Source organism: Telopea speciosissima, chromosome 3, assembly GCF_018873765.1.
Source record: "Telopea speciosissima isolate NSW1024214 ecotype Mountain lineage chromosome 3, Tspe_v1, whole genome shotgun sequence".
NCBI lineage: Eukaryota > Viridiplantae > Streptophyta > Magnoliopsida > Proteales > Proteaceae > Telopea > Telopea speciosissima.
In genome coordinates, this window is record NC_057918.1 from 14,189,986 (window position 1) to 14,217,301 (window position 27,316).

General features: G+C 40.6%; 1 protein-coding gene across 1 annotated transcript; it reads left to right on the forward strand.

The window, feature by feature from the left end:
- Positions 1–265: 265 nt before the first annotated feature.
- On the forward strand, positions 266–26,126 carry LOC122654875. The gene is made up of 7 exons (XM_043849142.1): positions 266–547; positions 3,842–4,467; positions 7,839–7,980; positions 12,944–13,174; positions 13,257–13,378; positions 25,827–26,058; positions 26,090–26,126. Exons 1-7 carry the CDS (start codon positions 444–446, stop codon positions 26,124–26,126), a joined length of 1,494 nt encoding a protein of 497 aa, XP_043705077.1. The 5' UTR covers positions 266–443.
- The last annotated feature ends 1,190 nt before the right edge of the window (positions 26,127–27,316 follow it).

Below are 27,316 nucleotides of genomic sequence, written 5' to 3' on the forward strand. Positions count from 1 at the left end.
TTATCAATAAAGAGAGAGAGTGTTGGATGCCTTGCAATGTGATGTTTTTATGTCACTAAGTTTGACACCAATGGACAACATGGTGTTTAAGTAAATTAGGTCTTGAGTTATTAATCAGTGTGCATAAATTCAACAGTTTCAAAATCACCCTTTGTCGCTCACATGATGACTATTCTCTCTGAGTTTTTGAGTTGAGCTCCCTCATTTCTGGCTTTTTTGGATTTATTCTCTGCACTATATGACATCAGAATGTCATTGGTGGTGCCTTCTCGTTTGGTTCTGCCAAATACTGAGTGCTGTTCAAAACTGATTGGTTCGGTACACTTATGAATTACTCACTTTGGTTTCTGGAATTTGATGTGTAAAGTTCCACTTGCTTCCATTAGGCTACAATTAGGTTTATCAAGGTGGGGGGGGGGGTACTAAAATGAAGAGTTGCTTACATGATCTGTTTTCTGCAGGAGAATAGCTGTGACATATGTGGAGTCAACGGCTACAGTGAAGCTCTTGTAGTTTGCTCTCGGTGCCAACAAGCATGCGAACATGTGTATGTCCACCTCTGCGTACTCAAGCTAATCTTTTGTATTTTATGTTGTCCAGTCCCCTTAATTGCTGTAACAATATGACATCTGCTTATCATATTGCAACAGAAATGAAACTGTGTTTCTGTTGGAGTTGTTCTTGTAAGGTATGTAACAGTATGTGAATGATAGAATCAATAAACAAAAGAGAAGAGATGAGATGGGAGAGAAGGGGGGCTGACTAGAGAACAATAGTCGATTTATCTAGCCGTCCCCCCAAGGCTTTATTTATAATCAGAAAGATACATAGAATAGGACTCTTGTAGAAGGAATCAAAAATAAAATAAAGATAACAACTTAAAGACTAAACTCAACCCTCCTAGAAATACTAGGACACACAAATACCAAGTCACGATACGAGGGAAAAACCCCCTATATCGTGTTACAATAATTAACACTCCCCCTCAAGCTGGAGTATACATATGTCAAAAGAAGGCTCCAGCTCGGACCAATAAGAACAGATATTAAAAGCCGCATCAGTCTTTGAGCATAAATAGTAGTGGTAGACACAAGTGGGCAAGGGGAGAACTTCATTTTGGTAGCAGTATCAACTCAAGCACATCTAATCATCATCAACATCAGTAGATAATAATCTTCATGTCGAACAAATATCCAATCAGCAACGAGCAAAATAGGCGGTAGTGAACATAAACCGTAATTCATAATATCATGGCAGCAACAACAATATCAAAAGCACTTCGCAAAGAAGGCCAGTAGTAGGTAGTTGTCTTCTGAAAGAAAGATAAAAATGCAGCATCCAACGACTACATCAAAAGCCCTTCTCAAGGAAGGTAGGTAGTAAGTAGTAATCTGCTCAAATAAAGGCAGATATTGAGTCCCAAACAGAGGTCTCAGATAAAAAATCCAGTGATAAATAGGCAGTATAGGTTACTGCGAACCAGATAGGCAGTATAGGTTACTGTAGACCAGACAACATCAGGTTGTTGTAGACCAAATAAATATGAATTGTTGTTGAATACCATCTTCACAAAAAAAAAATTCCTGCCGAGGATGCGAACAAACAAATAATAGTAATCTTCAGATAAAAATAGTCTTGAGATGATGACTTAAGCAGATAAGAGAATAATAATCTTCAATAGCAGATAAGAAAATAATAATTTTCAATCTCCCCTTCATGTGTAGTATTACACGTGGACAAATAATGACTACCAATAATCAACATCTCAAAGGATGAGCGTCACAAAAAAAAATCCAATAATCAAGAGTAGCGGTGCAACAAGGTCGTAATAATCTCCAATTCACCCCTTCACAGTAGAAATAATCTCCATGCAAGTAAGATCCCAAAATATCCAATTGGGTTCGGTGTGGACCCACCCAAGTACACAATAGGCAATAGCAAGGGTTAATGGCAGAACCGTAATTAACTAGAATGTCCAAGGGGGGTACTTGGTATGTAATAACATAACAAGGTTCAATCTGGTAAATAATGGCTATTCGGTAAATATGTCAAAGGTACAAGGGAGAGTGGCAATCTGGTACTAATTAGAATTTTCAAGGGGTCAATTAGGTAGTCAAATGGGGAAATGGACAAGAGGGGAATTATAATTTATTGAAGAGGGGCAAACTTGGAAGTAAAACTAATAAAAGGATATAATCGAAATAAAGAGGATGGGAGGGGTAATTATGGAAAGTATAAATAATTAGATTGAACATACCCACGCTAACCTCGCGACAACCAAAAGCCAGAGGAAAATCTGGTTTGTTTCAAGGTGAGAAATCTCACCCAAATAGGGTTGGACAGACTTTGAGAATCCAGCGGCGGGAGCAAAGAACCATCGAAGTAGTAGAAGGGTAAACCAAGCAGCCAACGGGAAAACCCTAGACAACGGCAAATCGCAAGGAGGAAGCTGAGAATAGCAGCAATCGACATCATTAAATCTTCCGGCAGCAAGAGAAGAGGAAATCCCATCTGAAATTATATCAGCAGTATATCAGGCAATCCCAAACATCAGCAATCGAAGCACATAGAACCAGGGCAGATTATGATAACGACAATAGATTCGAACCAGAGCAGAATTGAAGCAGCAAAACCCTAGTTGTACGAGCAACAAAATCGACACCAGAAAATCGATCAATGACAATCTGGCCAGCAAACTTTCAAATCAGAAAACCCAACAAACAATAGCAGATTCTCGTACAGATCTGCAGCTATGAGAGAGAACCTAAATCCAGGACAACGAACATAAGCAAAACTAGAACACTAGCATGTATGTGAATCGGATTTTTTTATTTTTCTTCTTCTTCGTCATGAACATGTAACAGTATCTGAATGGTAGAATCAGTAAACAAAAGAGAAGAGATGAGATGGGAGATAAGGAGGGACTGACTAGAGAACAATAGTCGATTTATCTAGCAGTTCCCCCCAAGGCTTTATTTATAATCAGAAGTATACATAGAATAAGACTCCTACTTGTAGAAGGAATCAAAAATAAAATAAGGAGAACAACTTAAAGATTAAACCCAACTCTCATAGACATACTAGGGCACACAAATACCAAGTCACAATCGGAGGAAAACCACCCTATATCGTGTTACAATAATTAACATGGAATTTAGGGCATTGCTATGTATTATTAAAAATGTGAAATATATGTTTATGTGATGGGTATTTTATTCATTTCCTTCCTTTTGAAAGAAGATAATAAGAAAAAGGGGGGAAAGTCTTTGACTCTCCTCATGATTCCTCCATTCTTCCTCTTCTACTCTTTGTCTTTGTCTTTCATTGTCTTGTTTGCTTGTCTTTGCAACTTTTTGTCACCTTTCAGTTTCATATTCAATTTCTCCAAGGATCTAGCAAATCATTGGATACTAATGTCAGAAGGTTTCAATTCTTAAATATGACCTCAATTTGCTCTTACTTGTGAGTTGTGACCCTCGTGCATAGTTGCATAAAGAAGTTAGTAGCTACCCAATATGGATCTCATCTAACTGATATCTGTATCCAAAACCACTTAAGCCAGTCACATTCTCTTTGCAGTCCGGAAAAGGGAGATAAAGAAAAGGTCCAGCTAAAAGTAGAGTTGTTATTATTTTGGCTTGTCTGTGTATATAGGTGGGTGGGATCTTGTACTATTAGTCAGTTAGTTGGATTAAGGCTTTAATGAGTATTCCTAACCTGTGGTGGGCTGCCTATGCTTGCATGTCCTCTGCTTATCTGATGGACTAACCTATGTATTCCTATTGAATTAATTGTAGTACACCAACTTTGTTTAAAGACTATTATTTGTTTCCATTCTCAGCTACTGTATGAGAAAAAACCTCAGAGGTGTTCCAGCCATTTGGTTTTGTGAAGCATGCAGACTACAGACAAAGAGTAATTCAGAAGCCAGAAGTGATCCAGTGAAAATAAGGTCTCCCTTGCAGAAGCCTATAGCACCAATTCTCAGAAATAGTAATTGGAAAGGAGTTGAAACTGCAAGAGTAAAGCCTATTTCTGCTGAAGAGGTAATTATGTTGGCATCTGGGACCAAAAGAAAGGCAGTGATTAGTTCAACTTCACAGCCTGGTCCAACAGATGGCATGAGGTCTACGTCCAGGAGGACTCCCCCTGTGTCAGAATCTCTTTCAAAGCATTTCTTTCAGAGGCAGAATGCAACTTCAAAGAAAGTAGCTGTTCGAACCCAACCACCATGTGGTGATAGAATTCCATATAACAAGCCAAGCCTGGGAGAGAATGCAACTTCAAAGAAAGTAGCTGTTCAAACACAACCACCATGTGGTGATAGAATTCCATATAACAAGCCAAGCCTGGGAGAGAATGCAACTTCAAAGAAAGTAGCTGTTCAAACACAACCACCATGTGGTGATAGAATTCCATATAACAAGCCAAGCCTGGGAGAGAAGTTGGAGCTGTCTAAAGTAGAGGGTATATTTACCATTATGTTATGTGTTTCATAGATTCGTTTATCATAGGAGAGTCTTATGGATTTGGCATAGGTTGCTCATATGAGGTTTGTTTCAGGAAGGAAGGCTTCTGTAGAAGTTCATTCTTTGCCACCCTATGAATGCCTAAGCACAAGAAACTCAGGCAAGACAATTGCACTAATATACAATATGATTTTTTTGTATCATAAATTTTCAGCTTTTATTTTTGCCTTAAGAGTTGGCTAGGAAAAATGGAAAAAGAAGACTTTTGTAAATTAAATTCTCTCACAAATAGTGCTATTGTTGTGAAAAGAAGAAAAGGACAAGGAAAATAAAGCAATCTTAATGCCAATGGAGGGCATATGTTGAGAAACCAATTTTGGATGGGTTGCACACCTCATTGATTACTCATGTGTCAAATTTGGGTCCCATCTCAACCATACAGGTTCACCATTTACTGTGCTTTTGCCTTTTATTTGCAGTGGGTAACTCTAACTGCTACATTTGAGTTTTCAGCCAGTTCTCAATGCCTTATATTTCCACATGGGGAATTTGGATTGGGCTTGAAACTTACACATTGATAGAGATGATATAGACCATATTGTAGTTGTTAAGGTGCCTAGGCGACCCAAGGTGTTGGAGGGCCGCCTAAGCGCTTAGGCACCGTAGTATTTTTTTATGTATCCATTAAATGTAGTATTGCATTAATATATTTATGCTTACTGCATCAGTAACAATAATACAGATTAATCTATGCACTATTTTGCCACTATATCTAGCAACATCATTACAGCATTACAACAACATATGGTAGAAACAAATATTTTTAGAGGGAAAAAACAATGTAAGTAAACAAGATAAGGAGAACAGGAGAAGTGAACTAATAAAGTTTGATTTCTTTCTTAATTTATTTACTTAGGGTAGTAAATGATCCCATGCTTCTCACCTATACGCAAACTTGTACACACGCCAATAAAAATGTTAGAAACGACATTATTTAGAGGAAAAAAAAAACCTAAGTAAAAAAAAAATATCAACTGCCCAGGGAGCCAGGTGTCCCCAAGGCTCCCAAGGCAGCGCCTAGGCATTGCAAGGCACCTGTCTTGTTAAGTTAGAATAAGGTGGGCGACCACCCAGCCCTTGGAAACCCGCCGGATGCCTAACTGACGCCTTGATAACTACTGACCAAATGTCCACAGAATTTGAGTACCAATTACTGCCACATGACAGATATTTAGGTTGTCAAGACAAGCTTCTCTTGATGTGCTATCAAGCAAACCTTTGTGATGTAGACCTAGATAGGTAGGAGACCTACTAGGAGCCAGATAACAGGATCAATAGCAAAAAAGGGTTGCTGGTTCGAATGGACAGGGCTCTGATACCAATTTGATGTAGTCCTAGGTAGGAGTAATCCCACTAGGAGCCAGGGTACTAGGATCACTTAACAAGGCTGCTGGTTTGGGACAGCTCAGGCTAAGTAGGAAGAAATTAGGGTTAAGACTAGGAGTTTGAGTTAGGGTTTTATGTAGTAATGATATGCAGGTTTTTAGGAAGCTAATGGTATAGGTTTAGTTAGGTTTAAATAAGAAATTAAAATTCCAGAAATTTAGGTTTAGGGTTTCGGGTTTTAGGTTTTAGGATCTAGGCTGAAACTAGGGTTTAGGATGGGAGTTCAGGGCTGGACTTCAGGTCGAGTTTTACTGGCAGTGAGAGGGTGGTTCGACTGAAATTTGGTTGGGTTTGGATGGCTGGTTAGGTCTAGACAGCTTTTAGGGTTTTTGGGTTTTAAATTTTTAATGGTGATGGAGGGATTTAGGATTTTAATGGTCAGTTGAGGCTGCAACTGAGATCGAGTGAGAGAGTTACTGTGATGGACCTGTGGTTAGATTTTGAGTGTAAACTGATGAGGGAATAGGGCTGTAATGGTTATAGATGAAGCTAGGGTTATGGGATTGATTAGGGTTTTAATGGAAGGTTAGGAGGAGGAGGGGAAAATAATAAAACAGTAAATTGACTTACTGAATTTGCAGGTTCTTCAATGGCAGCTTGGAAAAACTTGATTGAAGAAGAAGAAGACCTCCCGATCTACAAGATGCAAGGAGTCACCGGAGTCCACCAGCCCTAACCCTTGATATGACTCACAAGGGGTCTTGATATGACACACAAGACAGTTCTCTGAAGAGAGAAGCAGCAGCAGCAGCAATGGCTAACAGCAGGAAACGATTTTTTTAAAATATTAAACTTGGTGGGGGAGCCTGCCCACGATCTCTTATTAATAATAAGGCCATAGGCCAAACATAATACAACTCTAACTCCTCCTTTAGAATCGTTGGAGGATTCTAATTTAAAACAACTTAAAAGACATTAAAGAGAAAGACCTAATTACCCCTATTGACTTAAAACACTTAAAACTTTTAAAATAGTTGAGATTCCTCATAAACCAATAGGATATAAGATCCTACTAGCCAATAGGAGCTCTTCACTTAAACTAACCCAATTGAATCAATTGGATGCAACCAATTTAAGTCGGTTCAACTACAAAACAAAAATAAAACTAAGTATAACTGAAATAAACTAAGTATAGGCTATACTAAGGCTCCTACTATAACCCTAGGTCTAGGGTGGTTTCTTCAATTCGAGGAGGCTTGGATCTACATCACTTTGCTTAGGAAGAAATTGCACATTCCGTTATGTTTTTGAAGCGATAATTGGTTGCTTATTTTTTGTCAAGCCCGAATATGTCCTGTTTCTCATACTAATAGATAATGTCATACAATGTGTTGAAAGTGCTACTAAGTTTGGGTTTGTGGTCAGTGTCTTGGTGAATAATTGAGATAATTGTCGCCCAACCTTTACTAATCAGCAAACCTGTGTTTAGTACATAGGAGCTTCGATCCTGAATTGCAATTCTAAATAATAGCATTTATACAGAAAATATGATATTATACAGTATTTCAAAATTGCTACTATACTTAGGTCAGAGGTTGGCGTACCTTGGTTACTGACTTGCACTATATGTTGCCTTACTGATGCTCATTGGCAAACCTGTCTTTGGTAAGTGAAGCCTCACATACTGATTTACATTCCCAGATAATACCATGCAGTATGTTGAAAATTACTATATTCAGGATTGCTGCCAGCATACCTTGCTTACTGACTACTATATGTTGCTTTATGCCAACTGGAAACCAGTGCTTTTGGTAGGTAGAGCATCTGATGTTGATTAGCAATCCCAAATAACATTGCACAGTATGTTAAAGATACACCAATATTTAAAACTGCAGTTAGCATACCTTGTTATTACTTGTAATATATGTTTCTGTTTTTTGGGATACTAACTTGTAATATGTGTTGCCTTGCACAAATTTTCAGAACCTGCGCACTTGGTTGGTGAGGCTTCTTCTCTTATTGACTCACAATACCAGAAATCTGTTCAAGGAAAAGATCTGGCAGTGTTTTCCCCCAGATTTGAGGAGGATCATGAAAATCTTCCTGCTCTAGATTGTACATGGAAGTGAGCAACTTATCCTTTCATGACATAACTTAATGTAATATTCCTCTGATGGAAAACATCCACAAGAACACCTACAATAGGGTCCACAGTATGACCACTTTTCATAGTTTTTTTGACTTTTTTAGACAAAGATTTAGTTAAAACTCAGCTTAATTCTGACTGGTGCTGCTGTATATTCCTTTTTGTTTCTTCTAACTTTGTGTGTGTGTGTTTGTCTAAAGCATATCAATGCATAAGTGATCTAGCCTCCATGATCCTCCCACTATCCTACTAAACCGATCAATCACACAGTCCGAATCCCATTCCACAACTAATGATCTCACCCCTCCCCACAATATCTGAAGCATTTTGTATTCCATTTAATGCAGCTTTTATGAATTTATCTCAGCTTCATACCCGACTGCAATTCTTATACGTATTTGGTGATTCTTAAGTATTTCGTTCAAATCTGCGAGCCCCAAATTGCCCCTAGAACTACCACCCAAATTTCAGCTTTAATATATCTCCAATGGGCATAATGGTTGTCATAGGTGGCCTGGATGATTATCCTCCCTTTTCTTACTTTTGAGTATTGACTCTCTAGTCTCCACTATGCCCACAGGGATCAATGGTAGAATCTGGCCAAGCTGCTCTCCTCCTCATCATGGGTTGAATGATTTGTTTCTGGTCATGGAAAAAGTCTCTGAAAGTTTTGTTGTTTTGCACATCACATATCCTCAAGAAGATACATTCATAGCAACATCCCTCTCTTGCTTAAAATTTGAGGGAACCATGCATGAAGGAAATCAGAAAGTCCAAACAGAAAAGCACCAGCCAGCTGCAGAGGTCAAGGAAGTTGATGCAGGAAGCCCAGCTGGAGTGGGCCTGATTAGACTTAAGTTTGGGTCCTCATTGGGTTTTATGTGTAATGGCTAAGTATTTTTGGGTTAACTGTTACGTTGTTTAAGAGTCCTGGTTGGGTTAGCATACTAATTGAGTGTTTAGCAAGTCCAGTATCAGATTCTAATAGGGATTTTCATCCATGCTATAAGTAGGAATTTAGGAGGGTTTCTCCAGTTTAAAAAACTGGGTCTGGTCCAGCAATGTGATACATAGTTTTCTGATTAATTGAGTAGAATTTTGATTATGGCTGCTGGTGCCTATCAATCAGTGTATTATGTGTGCATGCGTAGTGATCTATTCTTCCCAAGTTTGGCTGGTGACTCAACTCTAATTATTCTACCTCTGTTCTTCTGAATTCTCTCCATCTGTTTCTCTCTCAAAGAGCAGCTTGAAACCCAAGTGAGTCTGATCATCTCTTGATCCACTTAGCCGATTGAGAAAATAGTTTGCAGGGTGATTCAGGCTCATAAGAGAAGCACTCAACCTGAATTTGATAGCATGAGATCAGTTTCCTCTGAGTTATTAAAATTCTTCTAGATCCTGACTTTTTGTTTCTATTTCCTAATTCCTGTTTGGTTCTTATTTCGAGTTCTGACCTCATATTCCTCACACCATACCTGAAATTTGACTTCTAGAATTGATTCTGAGATTCTCTTAGGCCTCTAGTCTGCTTTTCTAATTTTAAGTGTTAGAATTCTGTTGGTTTCCTCTCTCTTCTTCTCTCACCAAGCAGACTTAGGTCTTCCAGCCCTAGCATCGACATTAGAAGTGGAAGCAACCCTTTGAGTGAAGGCACAATAAATAAATATGTGTGGGAAGGCACAATAAATAAAGGTGTGGGACAGACCCATTAAATGATGCACCTATGGAAGTAGTACCTAGTTCTTCCTTCTTTGGAGTTTGTTGCTTGTTGCGAGTGTTTACATTTTGAAGGTCAACTTCTCACAGCAAGGCTTTGATGTTGAAGGTGCTGGGGTACTCCAAATAATTTTGGAAGGGAATTTTTTTTTTTTTTTTTTTTTTTTTTTTTTGGAGGGGTGGGGGGGGGGGGTTGGGGAGCTCTGTTATTTTGAAGTTGCAGGGATTTGATATGGGATGAAAAAGAAGAAGTAGAACATAGCCCATAGAGGATGGAGTTTGTTATTCTTCTGATAATTAGATATTAAAACATTCCTGGGAGAATTAATTAATGAATTAGCATCCTGATTCCTGAAGTTTGAACTCCCTTCAGGATCTTTCACAAGTCCCAGAGAAGGCCATCTTTGTTGAGGTTATACTTCATGCCACAACTTAATTTTTTTCCCCTCAAAAGTCCTATATTTCTAGGATACCTTACTACAAGTCACTGAAAGACTGATTACCCCACAGCAACTCTATTCTTCATAGTTCAGCATATACTCTCTTTTCTATTTTTGCGTCAATATTCATGTTTGTGATGGCAGCATTCCTCTTTAGAAGTTAAGATCTAAGTTACATCTTATTAATGCTTTTCGATTTTGAAAAAGAGTACTCATTTGAGCTGACCTGACAAGTAACAGGTAATAGCTTAATTTATTTGTTATGTGTTTTTTATATGTTTAAAATTTTTAAGTATCTTTTTTACTTGCATACATTGAGCAGCTACATTAGTCCTATTCTGGTTTGCACTCTATGTCATAACCTCTTATCTTTCCCACTCCTTCAACCCAATCTATTTTGCTATTGGTGCAATCCTTCTCAGTTCTTATTGCCTATCATGAATGTTTATTGTTCTCTTTTGTGATGAGTGCCAAACAACAAATTTTGCTAGTAAATGTATTACTACTAGGTACTAAACACACACAAAAACCTGCAATTTTGAATATCATAATTACATAGATTGAAAGAGGGTGTGCACGGATACCGCAGAATTAGGGAGGAAAATAGTGTTGGCATGGACATGTGCAATGGAAGTCTTTGAATGCTCCAGTACGGAGGGGTGATTTGATTCAAGTTGACGGGGAGCTAGAAGAGTCAAGGGTAGGTCTAAAATGACTCTAGGAGAAGTGGTGAGGAAAGCCATGCGTTGTTTAGGACTAGTAACAAGTATGACCTTGAATAGATCTGAATCATCTGATTGGAGAAAAAGGAACAATGTACCCGACCCCATTTAATTGGGATAAGGCTGAGTTGAGTTCAGTTGAGTATAGAGGAAAATAGTGTTCATTGTATAGATTGGAGGATCTTCAAGGGAAATGAATGAAGAGGAATGCTGTGTAGATTGAAGAACCTTATTGGGCTAAGCTAACAGACTTGGGAAATTGTGATTGCAATGATTGATCTTCACATAATTTGGTAGAATGATGGAAAAGGATTCATGTAGCTGACCCATATAGTTGGCAAATCAAACTACCTTTCTTTCCTCTTTCTCTATTGTCAATAATATGATTTATTAATCAGAGGGGGGGGGGGAGCTGATGCAGATACAAAGACTTACTTTCGAAAGAAGTCCAGGCTGTCCAAGTAGTATCAGTATTAGTAGTTAATTGTTTTAGTTAGTTTTCCATATTTAGTTTTTATTTTGATGTAATAAGTTGAACTGGACCAGAACTGGTAAAACCAGTGGTTCAACTTAATTAGTCTTTTATTTAGGTGTTTTTAGTTAAGTGTCATGTGACCAACTTAAGTTAGTCACATGACCTCTTTCAGGTGACTTTTAATAGAGCTCGACTGGGGAAGGGGGGGGGGATTCATTCCTTCTCCTAGGCTGGTTAGGAGTAGGTCCTTGGCTATTATAAATAAAGTAAATTCGTGAGCTGGTGGGATTGGTGTTTGATCCAATCGACACCTTGCGGTGTGAAGCCCAGGTGGTTCCTTTGAAGATCTACTTTCAAGTTCTGGTTTTTATTCAAGTTCTTACAATCAAACAATCTGCTGCCAAGGAAATTCTGCAACAACAGCGAGTTTGAATCATCCCCATCCCCAATCATTCTTCTTCTAATCCACTCACAGCCCAAACCCTAGAGTTCTCCCTTTTGTTTTCAATTTTCCCATTACCTATATTCTGCCCAGAGCAAACCAGCCAGCCAAATCACACCAAACTTTGATCTAATTCTCCTCTCATACTAAGGAAAACTCGATCCAAATTGCTCCCTCATCTGACCATCCTAAACCCTAGAAATCCATCTTTTCCCTTTTCCAAAAACCCAAAACCCTAACCTCTACAGTGCTGCCGATTCTGGTTAGCATACCTAGAACCATTAAACTTTAACAGGACCTTCACTGGAAGACTCCCCAACATCAATTAGCCCTAATTATACCATCAAACCCTAGGTTCCATTAAACCCTAACCCTAATTTGACCAAAACACATATTTTTGACCTACCCGAATTACTTTTCATAGCAGATCCTGGTTATTGGCTTCTAGTTGGATTACATCCAATCTAGAACTACATTAGGAGCACAACTAGCTGAAAAAATGGATATTTAGACTGATAGACATCCCCAATTCCTCATGGAAAATAGCGGTGTTTCTTTGGTACGTTTGGGTAGGGAAGCCAGTAAACAAGACCTGGAGGAATATTATGTTATGAAGCATATACAAAACAAGTTCTGGAGCATAATGTCAGCAAAACTGTTTCCTACTGTTTTCAGACCAGCGTCACACAGTAACTCCAAAGCCAGGGGAAATATTTACATTACTAAGCACTCATCTGCTTGGCATAACATGGCTGGAACTCTTACTGTTACATGGTGCGGGGTGGTTGAACCAACCTCTGCTATATGATTCAGTATGTGATGTCTTTTGCTTGAGTAGCTGGCAAACAATTGCTGCTGTTTTATATTTTATAAAGCCTTCTTGAACCATAGCATCTACCATCCCTCACAAATTATCTATCTGTATTGTGTTCTTTTTTGTGGACCATTATTATAAGCTTTATAGCTGATGAATTATTCTTCTTTCCACCCTTAATGTGTTGGAACTTAATGTTTCATGTGGGTGATTACTTTTGGTTGTGCTGTTCATGGTTCTCAGGGGATTTTATAGAGTGATCCAGAAAGAAAATTTTATGTTGCACCTGAGTAGAACTGCATGAACCATAGCTATTCTTTCTTTTTACAGGGGGAGCTTCGAGATTGTCAATATGTCTTCCGGTAGCCACTTTTATGATGGATTTCGGGCTCATCCTCCTGGAAAAGTCTCTCGTAAAGCTTATGAGTTTTCAAAGAAAATGTCTGGAATTCTGCAGTTTAAGTTGCAAAATCATTCTGATGTATGGGCTGAGGTCTTTAATTCCTATTCACCATCTGGGTGTGATATTGCTCTCTATTTTTTCCCTGGGGATTTCGAGAGGTTTGATTTTACCATCTATAAGGTCTCAATTCAAGATTTGCTTGATAACTCAATTATTAAGTCATCATAATAACCTACGCAGGTCAATAAAAATGTATAATGCCCTTTACGCATACTTGGAAATGCATGATTTTGCCATGCGGAGTTGCTTGGAAGGAGTAGAGTTATTGATATTTACATCTAAACAACTGCCTCTGGATTCGAGTGAGTCTTCCAACTTTTATGTTAGGATATCTGGTTACCTTATATATTAAATTTATGAAGAAGCATAAATTTTCATTCTCCTTCTGATCAATCTTGTAAACAAAAAAGTGGAAAGTCTAAAGTGGATGTAACTTGATTGAGTTGATAAAAAGTCAGTACAAGTGACTGGAACTGGATAAAATTCTCAAGCTGAAATACAGTAAGTTGTTAATGCCTATTATCTTCTTATCATTGTCCCTTAATAACAGGATGTTAGATATATGGGCCAGAATCCCGTGGGGGTATTCTGGACTTTTTCCCTTTATTATTTTGTTAGTTTCTTGCGTGTGGTTTAGTCCCACATTGCTCATGTAATTACGTTCATTCTTTCATTATAGTTATAAATACATATGTGCTTGGGATGAATTAATCATCCAAGCATCGAGTTCTAATTCTGATCCTCTTAACATGGTATCAGAGCTGGTTATGAATTAGGACTCACATTGCCATCCACGATCCCCTTCCCTCTCTAATTCTCGATCTCTCTCCCCTTCTCTTCTCTTCTCTTCTCTTCTCTTCTCTTCTCTTCTTCCCTTTGTTTTGTTTTGTTCTTCTCTGTCCCATAGGGCAGCACTGATGAGGTGATCTATTAATCCAGCTACTGCCCTCCTTTGTTACCTCATCCCATGATATGAAGATTTGATCGATAGGGTGCTTGGCCTCTTTGCTGCGAATATTGAAGACTTCAGCCTTCGTTGGACAGATCCACTCTATACTACAAAGGATTTGTTCACCATATTGGAGCTCCAGACCTGCAGCAGATTAGTATTCCAGCACTTGCATCAAGTTATATCAAGTTACAGCCTCTCAAGATCGATATCTCTTCACTTTCAGGGTTTTTCGGTCGACCTTGGGGTTCCATCTATCAGTTGATTCTGATTTTTTTAGGAGTGATTCTCCCCTGTTCAAGACTAATTCGACTGCAATTTCAGCCTCATCCAGTCACTTTTCAGGCCTCAATTCATCTTATCGATTTCAGCACTTTCAGGGTTTTTTTCAAAACCCTGAAAAAATCGATCTCAAGGTTCTCTCTGTCTGGTGTTGCTGATTTTTGGAGACATTTATTCCTTCATTATTAGAGGGCTTTCATCCTTGTTGCAGCCCTTAACTTGGAGGTTTTCTTGGGTTTCTCTTCACAACAGCCCCCTTCTGCGATTTGGGATTCTTCACTGTCTTCATGGGTGACTCTGTGGATTCGACTGCTACTTCTGTTGGTGATGGAAACAGCAAACCAGATTATCATACTTTTTTCCCAAATCCAATCAAGTTGGATGGCACAAATTACTTGCTTTGGTCTAGGTCTGCCTCCTTTGCCATTGCTGGCCGTGGCCTTACTGGTCATATTAGGGGAACCACTGCTATGCCTACTAAGGTTGGAGCTGCTCAAGACAAGTGGCTTGCCAACAATGGAGTTCTTATGTCCTATCTGATCGGTTCTATGACTACAGATCTGCAGCACAATTTTCTTCTCCTTGACACAGCCTCGGAAATTTAGGCTGCTTGCAAGGAGACTTGTGGACAGCTTGGCAATGATGCCCAGGTATATGAAATCAGGAAGAAGGTCCTTCACACTACTCAGGGAGAGTTGACAGTCTCCAAATACTATGCTACCTTACGCAGCCTTTGGCAGCAACTGGACCATTGTTTTGACTTTCACCCAAGTACAGCTGCCGATATTGCTTCTTATAAGCAACATGTGGACAAGATCAGAGTTTATGATTTTTTGGCAGGATTAAATGTGGAGTATGATCAGATTCGGGTTCAAGTGTTGGGTCACAAGCCCTTTCCCACACTTGAACAGTCCTATGCCCTGGTCTCCTCTGAAGAAAACCGTAGGGCTGCCATGTTGCACCTCCTATTATCGATGTGTGTCGCCTCTCCAGGTCGCTGCCCCGCCACTCCCGCACCTAGTGGCACTGCTTCTCTTGGTGATTCTACTACAGGGTCTGTTGTTTGTGAGTACTATCACAAACCTTACCACACTAAGGAGAAGTGCTGGAAACTTCATGGGAAACCGGCTGACTTTGAAGCAAAGAGGGCTGTCAAGACCAAGACAAAGACAAAGGCCAAGGCCCATCGATCGAGATCAGCATCGCAGCCCTCAAGCATCGACACTGGTCTATCCCAGGATGATCATGTGCACTCCTACTTATGCCGAGGTCTTTCCGCCGCTCTACTACATCGCCATCGCCAATTCTTCGCTTCCTTCAGGTTCACACTTTGCCCGGTCAGGTATTCCATTTGGAGGTCATTGTGCTTCTGTAGCTTCACATCCTTGGATCATAGATTCTGGAGCTACAGATCATATGACCGGTTCCTCTAGCCTGTTTCACAAATATTCTCCCACTTCTGGGAAAGACAAGGTTAAAGTAGTTGATGGTTCCCTTTCTTCCATATCTGGAAAAGGACTCATCAACTGCACTTCCTCTCTTCCCTTGTCCTCTGTTTTGCACATTCCTAGCTTTACTACTAACCTTCTTTCCATTAGTTGTATTACCCGTGATCTTAGCTGCAAAGTCACTTTCTTTCCTTCTCATTGTGTGTTTCAGGATCTGGACTCTGGGAAAACGATTGGATTGGGTAAAGTGCACGGTGGGCTGTACCTGCTTGATGACGGTCGCTTCTCTCCACCACCATTGCCTTCTCCGCTACACCAGAACTCCATGGTCTCTTCTGAACTCTACCAGTGGCACTCTAGGTTAGGTCACCCCCCTTTAGGAATTTTAGCTCATTTATTTCCTAGTTTGGTCACCCTTCGTACTAAGGATAACTTTTTTTGTGAGGCTTGTGTTCTGGCCAAACAGACACGTTCAACTTATCCAATTTCAAATAAAAGGAGTTCTTCTTGTTTTCAATTGGTGCATTCTGATGTTTGGGGCCCTAGTCGTAAACAATCTATTTCTGGTCATCGTTGGTTTGTCTCTTTCATTGATTGTCATTCTAGGAACACCTGGGTGTATCCTTTGCATACAAAAAATCAAGTTTTTTCATGTTTTCAGCACTTTCATAAAATGGTCCAAACTCAGTTCCAGGCTACTCTCAAAGTATTGAGAAGTGATAATAGAACAGAGTATACAAAATCACAATTTCAAAAATATTTGGCTGATCATGGAATCATTCATCAAACTAGTTGTGTTGATACCCCTGCCCAAAATGGTGTGGCGGAAAGGAAAAATCGTCACTTGTTAGAAATGGCTAGGGCTTTGATGTTTGCGAGGAATGTCCCGTCTCAATATTAGGGGGATGCGGTTCTCACTGTAGCCTATCTCATCAATAGACTACCCTCTAGGGTTCTTAACTCCTGCAGCCCCTCTGATATTTTACTGGGTAATTCCTCCTTTATTGTGCCTCCCAAGGTGTTTGGTTGTGTGTATTATGCTAGAGATACCAAATCTCCAGGGAAACTTGAACCTCGGGGGCTTCGTTGTATTTTCTTGGGTTATTCACCAACCCAGAAAGGTTATAAATGCTACCATCCCCCTTCCCGACGTACCATGGTTAGTATGGATGTTATTTTCCATGAGTCCCTTTCTTATTATTCTTCGCCACCTCTTCAGGGGGAGAGTTCTAGTGAAGATGTGTCCTTTGAGATTCCTCTACCTGAGGTTCCTCTAGCTGCTGCCCAGCCTTCTTTACCACCCACGGCTGCTGCCCAGCATTTCTTATCACCACCCACGTCCCATCCTACTTTGGAGACTGCCCAACACCCTCTGGTTGTTCCTCCCTCACCTAATGGGAATCCTTTACGAGGGGAGACCATAGAAAATAGTGTTGTTAATGTTCCTATCCAGGGGTGACTCGATCAGAGAACTATTGGTGAATTTCAGAAGAGAATTGACAACTCCAACATGATCACCTATACAAGGGGCAGATCCAACAGAGGGCAACTGCAACCCACTATAGCACCAGTACCCATCCAATTGCCGGCTCCAGACACTGATCCTACATCTCCTGGTAATCCCTCTTCTTCCGACCTACCTATTGTACTTTGCAAAGGTACTAGGACTTGCACTTTACATCCCATATCTCATTTTGTTTCTTATAACTCTCTTTCTCCCTCTTTTCGTGCTTTTGTATCCTCTCTTTCCTCTATCTCGATTCCTAGAAATTGGTAGGAAGCATCTACAGATGGAAAGTGGAAGGCAGCAATGTTGGAAGAAATGAGAGCACTACATAAAAATAATACGTGGGATCTTGTGGCTCTTCCTCCAAGGAAAAAATCAGTGGGATGCAAATGGGTCTTCGTGGTTAAACAGAAGGCTGATGGTTCGGTGGATAGGTATAAGGCACGTCTGGTTGCAAAGGGGTTCACTCAGACTTGTGGAGTTGACTATCAGGAGACCTTTGCACCAGTGGCAAAGCTCAACACCGTCAGGGTGTTATTATCTTGTGTTGCAAATCTTGGGTGGGATCTTCAGCAGTTAGATGTAAAGAATGCCTTCCTCCATGGGGAGCTTGAGGAGGAGGTATATATGGACATTCCACCAGGCTTTTCTGATGATAGGACTAGGGGCAGGGTCTGTAAATTGAAGCGTGCCCTTTATGGTTTGAAGCAGTCACCTAGGGCCTGGTTTGGCAGATTTCATATGGCTATGATTTCAGCAGGTTACAAGCAGAGCAATGCTGATCACACTTTGTTTATCAGACGGCTTGGTGACAAGGTTACTCTTCTCAAAGTCTATGTGGATGATATTGTGGTCACTGGTAATGATGATGTTGCAAGCAGGGATTTGAAACTTCTTTATTGGCCGTGAGTTTGAGGTCAAAGATCTTGGTCCTCTAAAATATTTTCTAGGGATAGAAGTTGCTCGATCTTCAAAAGGCATCTTTCTTTCTCAAAGAAAATATGTCCTTGATCTATTGACTGAGACAGGGCTGCTAAGTTGTCATCCTTCAGATACTCCTATGGAAGCTACTACAAAACTTAGGGAGAAAGAGGGTGAGCTTGTTGACAAGGGTGGTTATCAGTGGTTAGTGGGCAAACTAATCTACCTTTCCCACACATGACCTGACATAGCAGTTGCTGTAAGTTTGGTGAGCCAGTTCATGCATGATCCCTATTCCTCTCATATGGATGCGGTCCGTCGCATTTTGCGGTATTTGAAGTTTGCTCCAGGAAAGGGAATCCTTCTATCTCCCAATGGTCACCTTAAGATTGAAGCTTATACTGATGCTGATTGGGCTGGTTCTACTGACAGGAAGTCTATCTCTGGCTATTGTTCCTTTGTGGGTGGGAACCTTGTCACGTGGCGTAGCAAAAAGCAGAATGTTGTGGCAAGGTCCAGTGCTGAAGCCGAGTTTTGTGCCATGGCACACGACATCTGTGAACTTTTGTGGCTTAGAGGATTATTGCAGGATATCGGTGTTGCTGTCCATCTTCCCATGATGCTTTATTGTGACAATAAAGCTGCCATTAGCATTGCTCATAACCCTGTCCAGCATGATCGCACTAAACACGTGGAGGTTGACAGACATTTCATCAAGGAGAAGCTTGACGCCGGCCTCATTTGTGTTCCCTTTGTGATGTCTACTGATCAACTGGCTGATGTATTCACTAAGGGATTGAGTGGCAAGCTGTTTCATCCTATCTTCACAGGATAATTTGGGAGATGGTGTAAAGCTGTTAAAGAGAAAACAATTCTGTCTTCAAACATGGGCTTTTATAAATTGATCTAGGATTCTGGAACTTTTATAATAAAATTCTAGTTCCATTACATGTCGAATAGCAACCTTACTAAAAGTGGAGCTAAGCCAAACTCAAATATGAACTTGCTATAACCATTACAGTTCAAATCAGAAATTAGACGACTTTTTAAACCAAATTAGTGATTCAACCAAACTCAGACACAGAGCTAACCCCAAAATTGGAAATTCCATCATCCATATTGTGTTTTTCTATACGAAATGGAACTGAATCTTTCATATAGTTATATTGGGCCAGAATACCGTGGGGGTATTCTAGACTTTTTTCCTTTATTATTTGTTAGTTTCTTATGTGGTTTAATCCCACATTGCTTATGTAATTATTTTTACTATTTCATTATAGTTATAAATACAATGTGCTTGGGATGAACTAATCATCCAAGCATTAACCTAATTCAAATCTGTTTCTACATGGTATCAGAGCAGATTTCGAACTAGGGACACCAATTTTTCTCGTTTTTTGTTCTTCTCTCTCTCGATCTTCTTCTCTTCTAGTTCCCTCCTTCTCCCTTGTTCTTTATTCCCATATAGGGCAGCACTGATGAGGTAATCATGCGATCCAGTTGCTGCCCCCATTACCTCATTTGACTTATAATTCTGTTTGATAGACTCCAATCAACACTGCTGCGATATTGGTTCTTCAGTTCCTTCTTGGAGATTGCTTCTACATCAGATACAAGGGCTCCTCTCCTCTCTTTGAAGACCAGAAGCTGCTGCAGAATTGTTGTTTTATTGGTTCAGAAATTATTCCTCAAGATTGAAGACTTCCTTGAGATCGATTCCTCCATTATCAGGGTTTTTTTCAAAACCCTGACATCTATCGATCTTAGGGTTATTGCTGCCCACTGTTGCTGATTTTTTGCAGGTGTTTTCTTCACTTATAAGGGCTCCTTCGACAGCTATATCAGCTTCTACAGATCTGTTTTTTGGTGTGTGAAGACCTTGAGATCGATCTCATCATTACAAGGTTTTTTAAACCCTAATTCTATCGATATTGGGCTGTTGCACCTGTTTTTTGGATCAGATTTTTCTGCAGATGTGTTTCTCTTATTAAGGACTTCTCTACCTCAGTTTTTCAGCCACTTTGATATTATTTATTGCAGCCTAGGCTCATCCATCGATTCCATCACTTTAGGGTTTTGTTCAAAACCCTAAAAACCATAATCAATCAAGGTTCTTTTTGGCTGCTGGTTCTATTTGTTTGGGACTTTACTTGAAGTTGTTTGGCCTTCTCTCTGCTGCCGGTATGGGTGACTCTACCAACTCTCTTGCTACTACATGTTCATGATGGCAATCACAAGATAGATTATCACAGCTTTCCACCTAACCCCATCAAATTGGATGGCTCAAATTACCTTATGTGGTCCAGATCAGTCTCATTTGCCATTGCTGGCCGTGGCCTCATTGACCATATTGATGGCACTATTGTTAAGCCTAGTGATAAAGGCCCTGATCAGACTAAGTGGCTGGCCAATAATGGTGTTCTTATGTCCTACCTCATAGGCTCTATGACTTCAGCTTTACAACATAATTTTCTTCTTCTGGATACTGCCGACCAGATTTGGGCTGCTTGCAAGGAGACCTACGGACAGCTTGGCAATGATGCCCAGGTTTATGAAATTTGAAAGAAGGTCCTTCACACTACTCGGGGGAGCTTTGCATTTGGACTACTATGCTTCTCTCGCAGCACTGTGGCAACAATTTGGATCATTACTCGATTTTCACCCCTCTACGATTCCGATATTGCCTCTTATAAGAAACATGTGGACAAGATCAGAGTCTATGATTTTTTAGCTGGTTTGAATATGAAGTATGATCCCATTCGTGTTCAAGTGTTGGGCTATACACCTTTTCCCACACTTGAACAATCTTATGTATTGGTTTCTTCTGAGGAGAACCGTAGGGCTGCCATGTTACATCCTCCTATTACTGACTGATCTGCTCTCAAGGCTGCTGCCCCCATCACTCCTACACCTATTGGCACTGCTTCTCTTAGTGATTCTACTACAGGGACTGTTATTTGTGAGCATTGTCACAAACCATATCACACCAAGGAGAGGTGCTGGAAACTTCATGGGAAACCAGCTGACTTTGAAGCAAAACGGGCTGCCAAGACCAAGAACAAGACAAGGCCCAAGGCCCATCAGACTGAGACTGTTACTACAGACCCTACTACTGACCCTGGTCTATCCCAGGATGAGCTACAGGCATTTCGACGTATGCTGAGGTCTTCCGCTGCTGCTGCCTCTACTACATCAGCTACTGCCAATTCTTCCGCTCATTCAGGTTCACACTTTGCCCGGTCAGGTATTCCTTTTGGCGGTCATTGTGCTTTTGTAGCCTCCCATCCTTGGATCATAGATTCTGGGGCTACAGATCATATGACCGGTTCCTCTAGTTTGTTTCATCGATACTCTCTTACTTCTGGGAAGGACAAGGTCAAGGTAGCTGATGGTTCTCTTTCATCTATCTCTGGAAAGGGAATCATCAACTGCACTTCCTCCCTTCCATTAACTTCTGTTTTGCACATTCCTAATTTTACTACTAACCTTCTTTTCATTAGTAGTATTACTCATGATCTTAACTGCAAAGTTACTTTCTTTCCTTCTCATTGTGTGTTTCAGGATCTGGCCTCTGGGAAGACGATTGGATTGGGTAAATTGCACAGTGGGCTGTACCTGCTTGATGATGGTCGCTTCTCTCCACCACCATTACCTTTTCCACTACACCAGAACTCCATGGTCTCTTCTGAACTCTACCAGTGGCACTCTAGGTTAGGTCACCCCCCTTTAGGAATTTTAGCACATTTATTTCCTAGTTTGGTCACCCTACATACTAAGGATGATTTTTTTTGTGAGGCGTGTGTTCTGGCCAAACAGACACGTTCAAATTATCCTATTTCAAATAAAAGAAGTTCTTCTTGTTTTGAGTTAGTGCATTCTGATGTTTGGGGCCCTAATCGTAAACCCTCTATTTTTGGCCATCGGTGGTTTGTATCTTTCATTGATTGTCATTCTAGGAACACATGGGTCTATCTCTTGCACACCAAAAATCAAGTTTTTTCATGCTTTCAACACTTTCATAAAATGGTCCAAACTCAGTTCCAGGCTACTCTCAAAATATTGAGAAGTGATAATGGAACAGAGTATAAAGAATCACAATTTCAAAAATATTTGGCTGACCATGGAATCATTCATCAGACTAGTTGTGTTGATACCCCTGCCCAGAATGGTGTGGCAGAAAGGAAAAACCGCCACTTGTTAGAAATGGCCAGAGCATTAATGTTTGCGAGGAATGTCCCGTCTCAATATTGGGGGGATGCGGTTATCACGGCAGCCTATCTCATCAATAGGCTGCCATCTCGGGTACTTCACTCCTGTAGCCCCTCTGATGTTTTAATTGGTAATTCCTCCTTTATTGTGCCTCCCAAGGTGTTTGGTTGTGTGTGTTATGCTCGAGATACTAAATCTCCCAGCAAACTTGACCCTCGAGGACTCCGTTGTATTTTCTTGGGTTATTCTCCAACCCAGAAAGGCTATAAATGTTACCATCCCCCTTCCTGCCGTACCATGGTTAGCATGGATGTTGTTTTCCATGAGTCCCTTTTTTATTATTCTTCGCCACCTCTTCAGGGGGAGAGTGCTGGTGAAGATGTGGCTTTCGAGATTCCTCTACCTGAGGAGCCTCTGGCTGCCCAGCCCTCTTTACCACCCACGGCTGTTGTCCAGCCCCTTTTGGATGCTTCCCATCCACCCTTGGATGCTGCCCATGCTACTTTGGAGACCTCCCAACAACCTTTGGCTGTTCCTCCCTCACCTAATGGGAATCCTTTACAGGAGGAGACCATAGAAAATAGTGTTGTTAATATTCCTACTCAGGGGGAGTAGACTCCGGTCCAGAGAACTATTGGTGAATTTCAGAAGAGAATTGACAACTCCAACATGATCACCTATACAAGGGGAAGGTCCACAAGAGGGCAGTTGCATCCCACTATAGCACTAGTACCCATCCAATTGCGGCTCCGCATACGATCCTACATCTCCCGGTAATCCATCTCCTTCCGACCTACCTATTGCACTTCGCAAAGGTACTAGGACTTGCACTTTACATCCCATATCTCATTTTGTTTCGTATAACTCTCTTTCTCCCTCTTTTCATGCATTTGTATCTTCTCTTTCCTCTGTTTCGGTTCCTAGAAATTGGCAGGAAGCATCTACTGATGGAAAGTGGAAGACAGCAATGTTGGAAGAAATGAGAGCACTACACAAAAATAATACGTGGGATCTTGTGGCTCTTCCTTTAGGAAAAAAACCAGTGGGTTGTAGATGGGTCTTCGTAATTAAACAGAAGGCTGATGGTTCGGTGGACAGGTACAAGGCACGTTTGGTTGCAAAGGGGTTTACTCAGACTTATGGAGTTGACTATCAGGAGACCTTTGCACCAGTGCCAAAGCTCAACACTGTCAGGGTGTTATTATCTTGTGTTGCAAATCTTGGGTGGGATCTTCAGCAGTTAGATGTCAAAAATGCCTTTCTCCATGGGGAGCTTGAGGAGGAGGTATATATGGACATTCCACCTGGTTTCTCTGATGACAGGACTAAGGGCAAGGTTTGTAAATTGAAGCGTGCCCTTTATGGCTTGAAGTAGTCACCCAGGGCCTGGTTTGGCAGATTTCATAAGGCTATGATTTCAGCAGGTTACAAGCAGAACAATGCTGATCACACCTTGTTTATCAGACGATTTCGTGACAAGGTTACTCTTCTCGTAGTCTATGTGAATGATATTGTGATCACTGGTAATGATGATGCTACAATCAGGGATTTGAAATTTCTTCTTGGCCGTGAGTTTGAGGTCAAAGATCTTGGTCCCCTAAAATATTTTCTAGGGATAGAAGTTGCTCAATCTTCAAAGGGCATCTTTCTTTCTCAAAGAAAATATGTCCTTGATCTATTGACTGAGACAGGGCTACTACAAAACTTAGGGAGAAAGAGGGTGAGCCGGTTGACAAGGGTGCCTATCAGCGGTTAGTAGGCAAACTAATCTACCTTTCCCACACACGCCCTGACATTGCAGTTGCTATGAGTTTGGTGAGTCAGTTCATGCATGATCCATATTCCTCTCATATGGATGCGGTCCATTGTATTTTGAGGTACTTGAAGTCTGCTCCAGGAAAGGGAATTCTTCTATCTGCCAATGGTCACTTGAAGGTTGAAGCCTATACTGATGCCGATTGGGCTAGTTCTCCTGACAGGAAATCAATCTCTGGCTACTGTTCCTTTGTGGGTGGAAATCTTGTCACATGGCGGAGCAAAAAGCAGAATGTTGTGGCAAGGTCTAGTGCTGAAGCTGAATTCCGCGCAATGGCACAAGGAATTTGTGAACTTCTGTGGCTTAGAGGGTTATTGCAGGATATTGGTGTTGTTGTCCATCTTCCAATGATGCTTTATTGTGACAATAAAGCGGCCATTAGTATTGCTCATAACCCTGTCCAGCATGATCCCACGAAACATGTGGAGGTTGACCGACATTTCATCAAGGAGAAGCTTGAAGCTGGCCTCGTTTGTGTTCCCTTTGTGAAGTCTTCTGATCAGCTAGCTGATGTGTTCACTAAGGGATTGAGTAGCAAGTTGTTTCATCCTATCTTAGTCAAGTTGGGCATGCATGATATATATGCTCCAACTTGAGGGGGAGTGTTAGTTATATTGGGCCAGAATACCGTGGGGGTATTTTGGACTTTTTTCCTTTATTATTTGTTAGTTTCTTATGTGGTTTAATCCCACATTGCTTATGTAATTATTTTTACTATTTCATTATAGTTATAAATACAATGTGCTTGGGATGAACTAATCATCCAAGCATTAACCTAATTCAAATCTGTTTCTACAGGAATCAAGGGTAAAACAAACTGAATGCAGCAAATACATTATCAGCAAACCTATGCAAATGGAGGCCGAACATTTAGGATGCAAAGGCCCAAGATAGAGACAAAAGTGAACCAAAACAACAATTAGCTCTAATCATATCCTATCAAGCAAAAGAGCAGTCTAAAGCAACGACAATGCTCCAATATTAGAGGCTCAGAAAAACAACAAAGTTTTTGGGTAACACCTTTGCAGGCATACATGCATACGCTTGTATGTCTCTTGTGTCTGTGGACAGAGGAGAGAGATTATCAAATTTGTGACCTTGTCTTGGTTATCAGTTGAGTTTGGGAAAGTATTTTCACACTGTTTGTGGGCTTTATATAGTATGTGTGTATGTACATAATAGAATTTTTTTTTTTTTAAATATTCAAATTTGAACAGAATGTTTATGGACCAAGATAAAAAATGATGGGAGTTCAGGAAATGAATCATGCAGACAAACCCAAGAAAATTTGGGGCAAAAAACCCAAGGAAATTAGGACAAGGTTTTTTTTTTTGGTTGAATTGAGTCTCAAGTCTAGTCGAGTAAGATATTCTGCACAATTTGATGATTCTTAACCTAATGGTTGAGTTAATGGTACTTCTGTGTGTGTGTGTGTGTGTGTGTTGAGGGTTTATGTATATTGTAACTACACATAGAAGATCAATTATTTTTCTCCATTACTTTATAAGCACTCCATAGCTTCGCTTTACAGAAATGACAAATTGATTTTGATGACTTTACTAGCTACTTCTATATTACAGTTTATGATGTGGCTTGATGTAGTTAAATATTGCAACAGGAATAAATATGGAGTTTTACCTGTGGGGAGTTTTCCACCATGTGAAAGGTAACAATGTTCGGCACCCTGCAGATGTACCATTATCTTCCTCTCAGTTGCTGCCAGGAGATCTACATGGGTACAATGCTCACTCTCTCAAGTATGAAAATAAGGATAAGCCTGAAGTTGTCGACATGGACATTGACATGGAAGGAGGGAAGGATGTTGGGAGAGTAGATGTTGTCAGGCATATGCTACCACAGCTGAAAAGGAGGGATCATGAGTTTCTTGATACTCCTCCTGGATTTTTTAGATCAATAGTAAAATTGGAGTGGATTTCTTCAAAATGGCCTCAGAAGAAAGCTCAAAAGAACATAGAAGCACCACCGAAACATTGTCAGGTATCAAAGTTATGAATCCGGATCAGCTACCCCCATGGGGATGGGTGGGGACAGATCTGACCCCTCCATGGGGCATGGGTCCCACACCCCCATGGAGGGTTCAGATCTGTCCCCACCCGTCCCCATGTGGGTAGCAGATCTGAACTCCAAAGTTATTTCCTTATTTCTGAGTGATATGTTCTTTAGAAACAGCCTGCCACGTTTGGCTGTGAAAGCTCCTGAGTTATAGCTATTTCTACTTGTTGGCTGCGGGTTCAAAACTTGGAAACAGCCTTGCTGTGAAGCAGGAGGTAAGGCTGCGTACATTTGCCCCTCCCAGACCCTGCAGTAGCGGGAGCCTCATGCACTGGGACGCTCTTTTTGATTGAAGTATGAAATCGGAGGTGTATCTCCCACATATTCAACTATGGCAAAGGTGAATATGAATAGTAGGTGTTGGAAATACAATTTAAATAATTAAAACTTGCAAAAAGCAGTCCTGAATTCTCGAGAAGACATTTATCTTTTGTTTCCCTTCTTGTGTGATCACATTCTCGAGACTGGTACTTCCATCGTATTGAGTTTCACCAGTGCTGCTGGGCATGCACATGACCTCGCATGCAGGAGGGTCAGAAGCCATTGCACACCACTAATTGGTTTCCTAGCCAGGAAAGCTCTCGTGCAGATTAACCCAATCAGTTTTGGATGTCTGGATGATGAGAAACTGAGAATTCCTGCCTTACACGGGTTAGGTTCCTGTGAAGCTCCCCTTCCCCCTCCCCCCCCCCCCCAAAAAAAAAAAAGAAAAGAGAATAATAAGTAATGACTAATGATATGCTGATTGACAAATCTTTACCAGTTCAGTCTTGATTTTCTGCATAATAGTTGAATCTGCTAAGGATTCGATAATAAGCATCTATGTCGTCTAAGTGCATACATTCCTATGATTCTTGAAATCACGATTCTTAAAAAAATTGCCATAATCAGGTAGTCAATCCAAGCTGCGCAATGGATTCAATGGCTACTGAACTTACACATCCCTCAGAGAAGCAGAAGAGGCCTGTCCAATCTGAGAACAAAAACTTTGTTCTCACTATAAACAAAGAAGACCACCATCAGAGGCAGACGGAT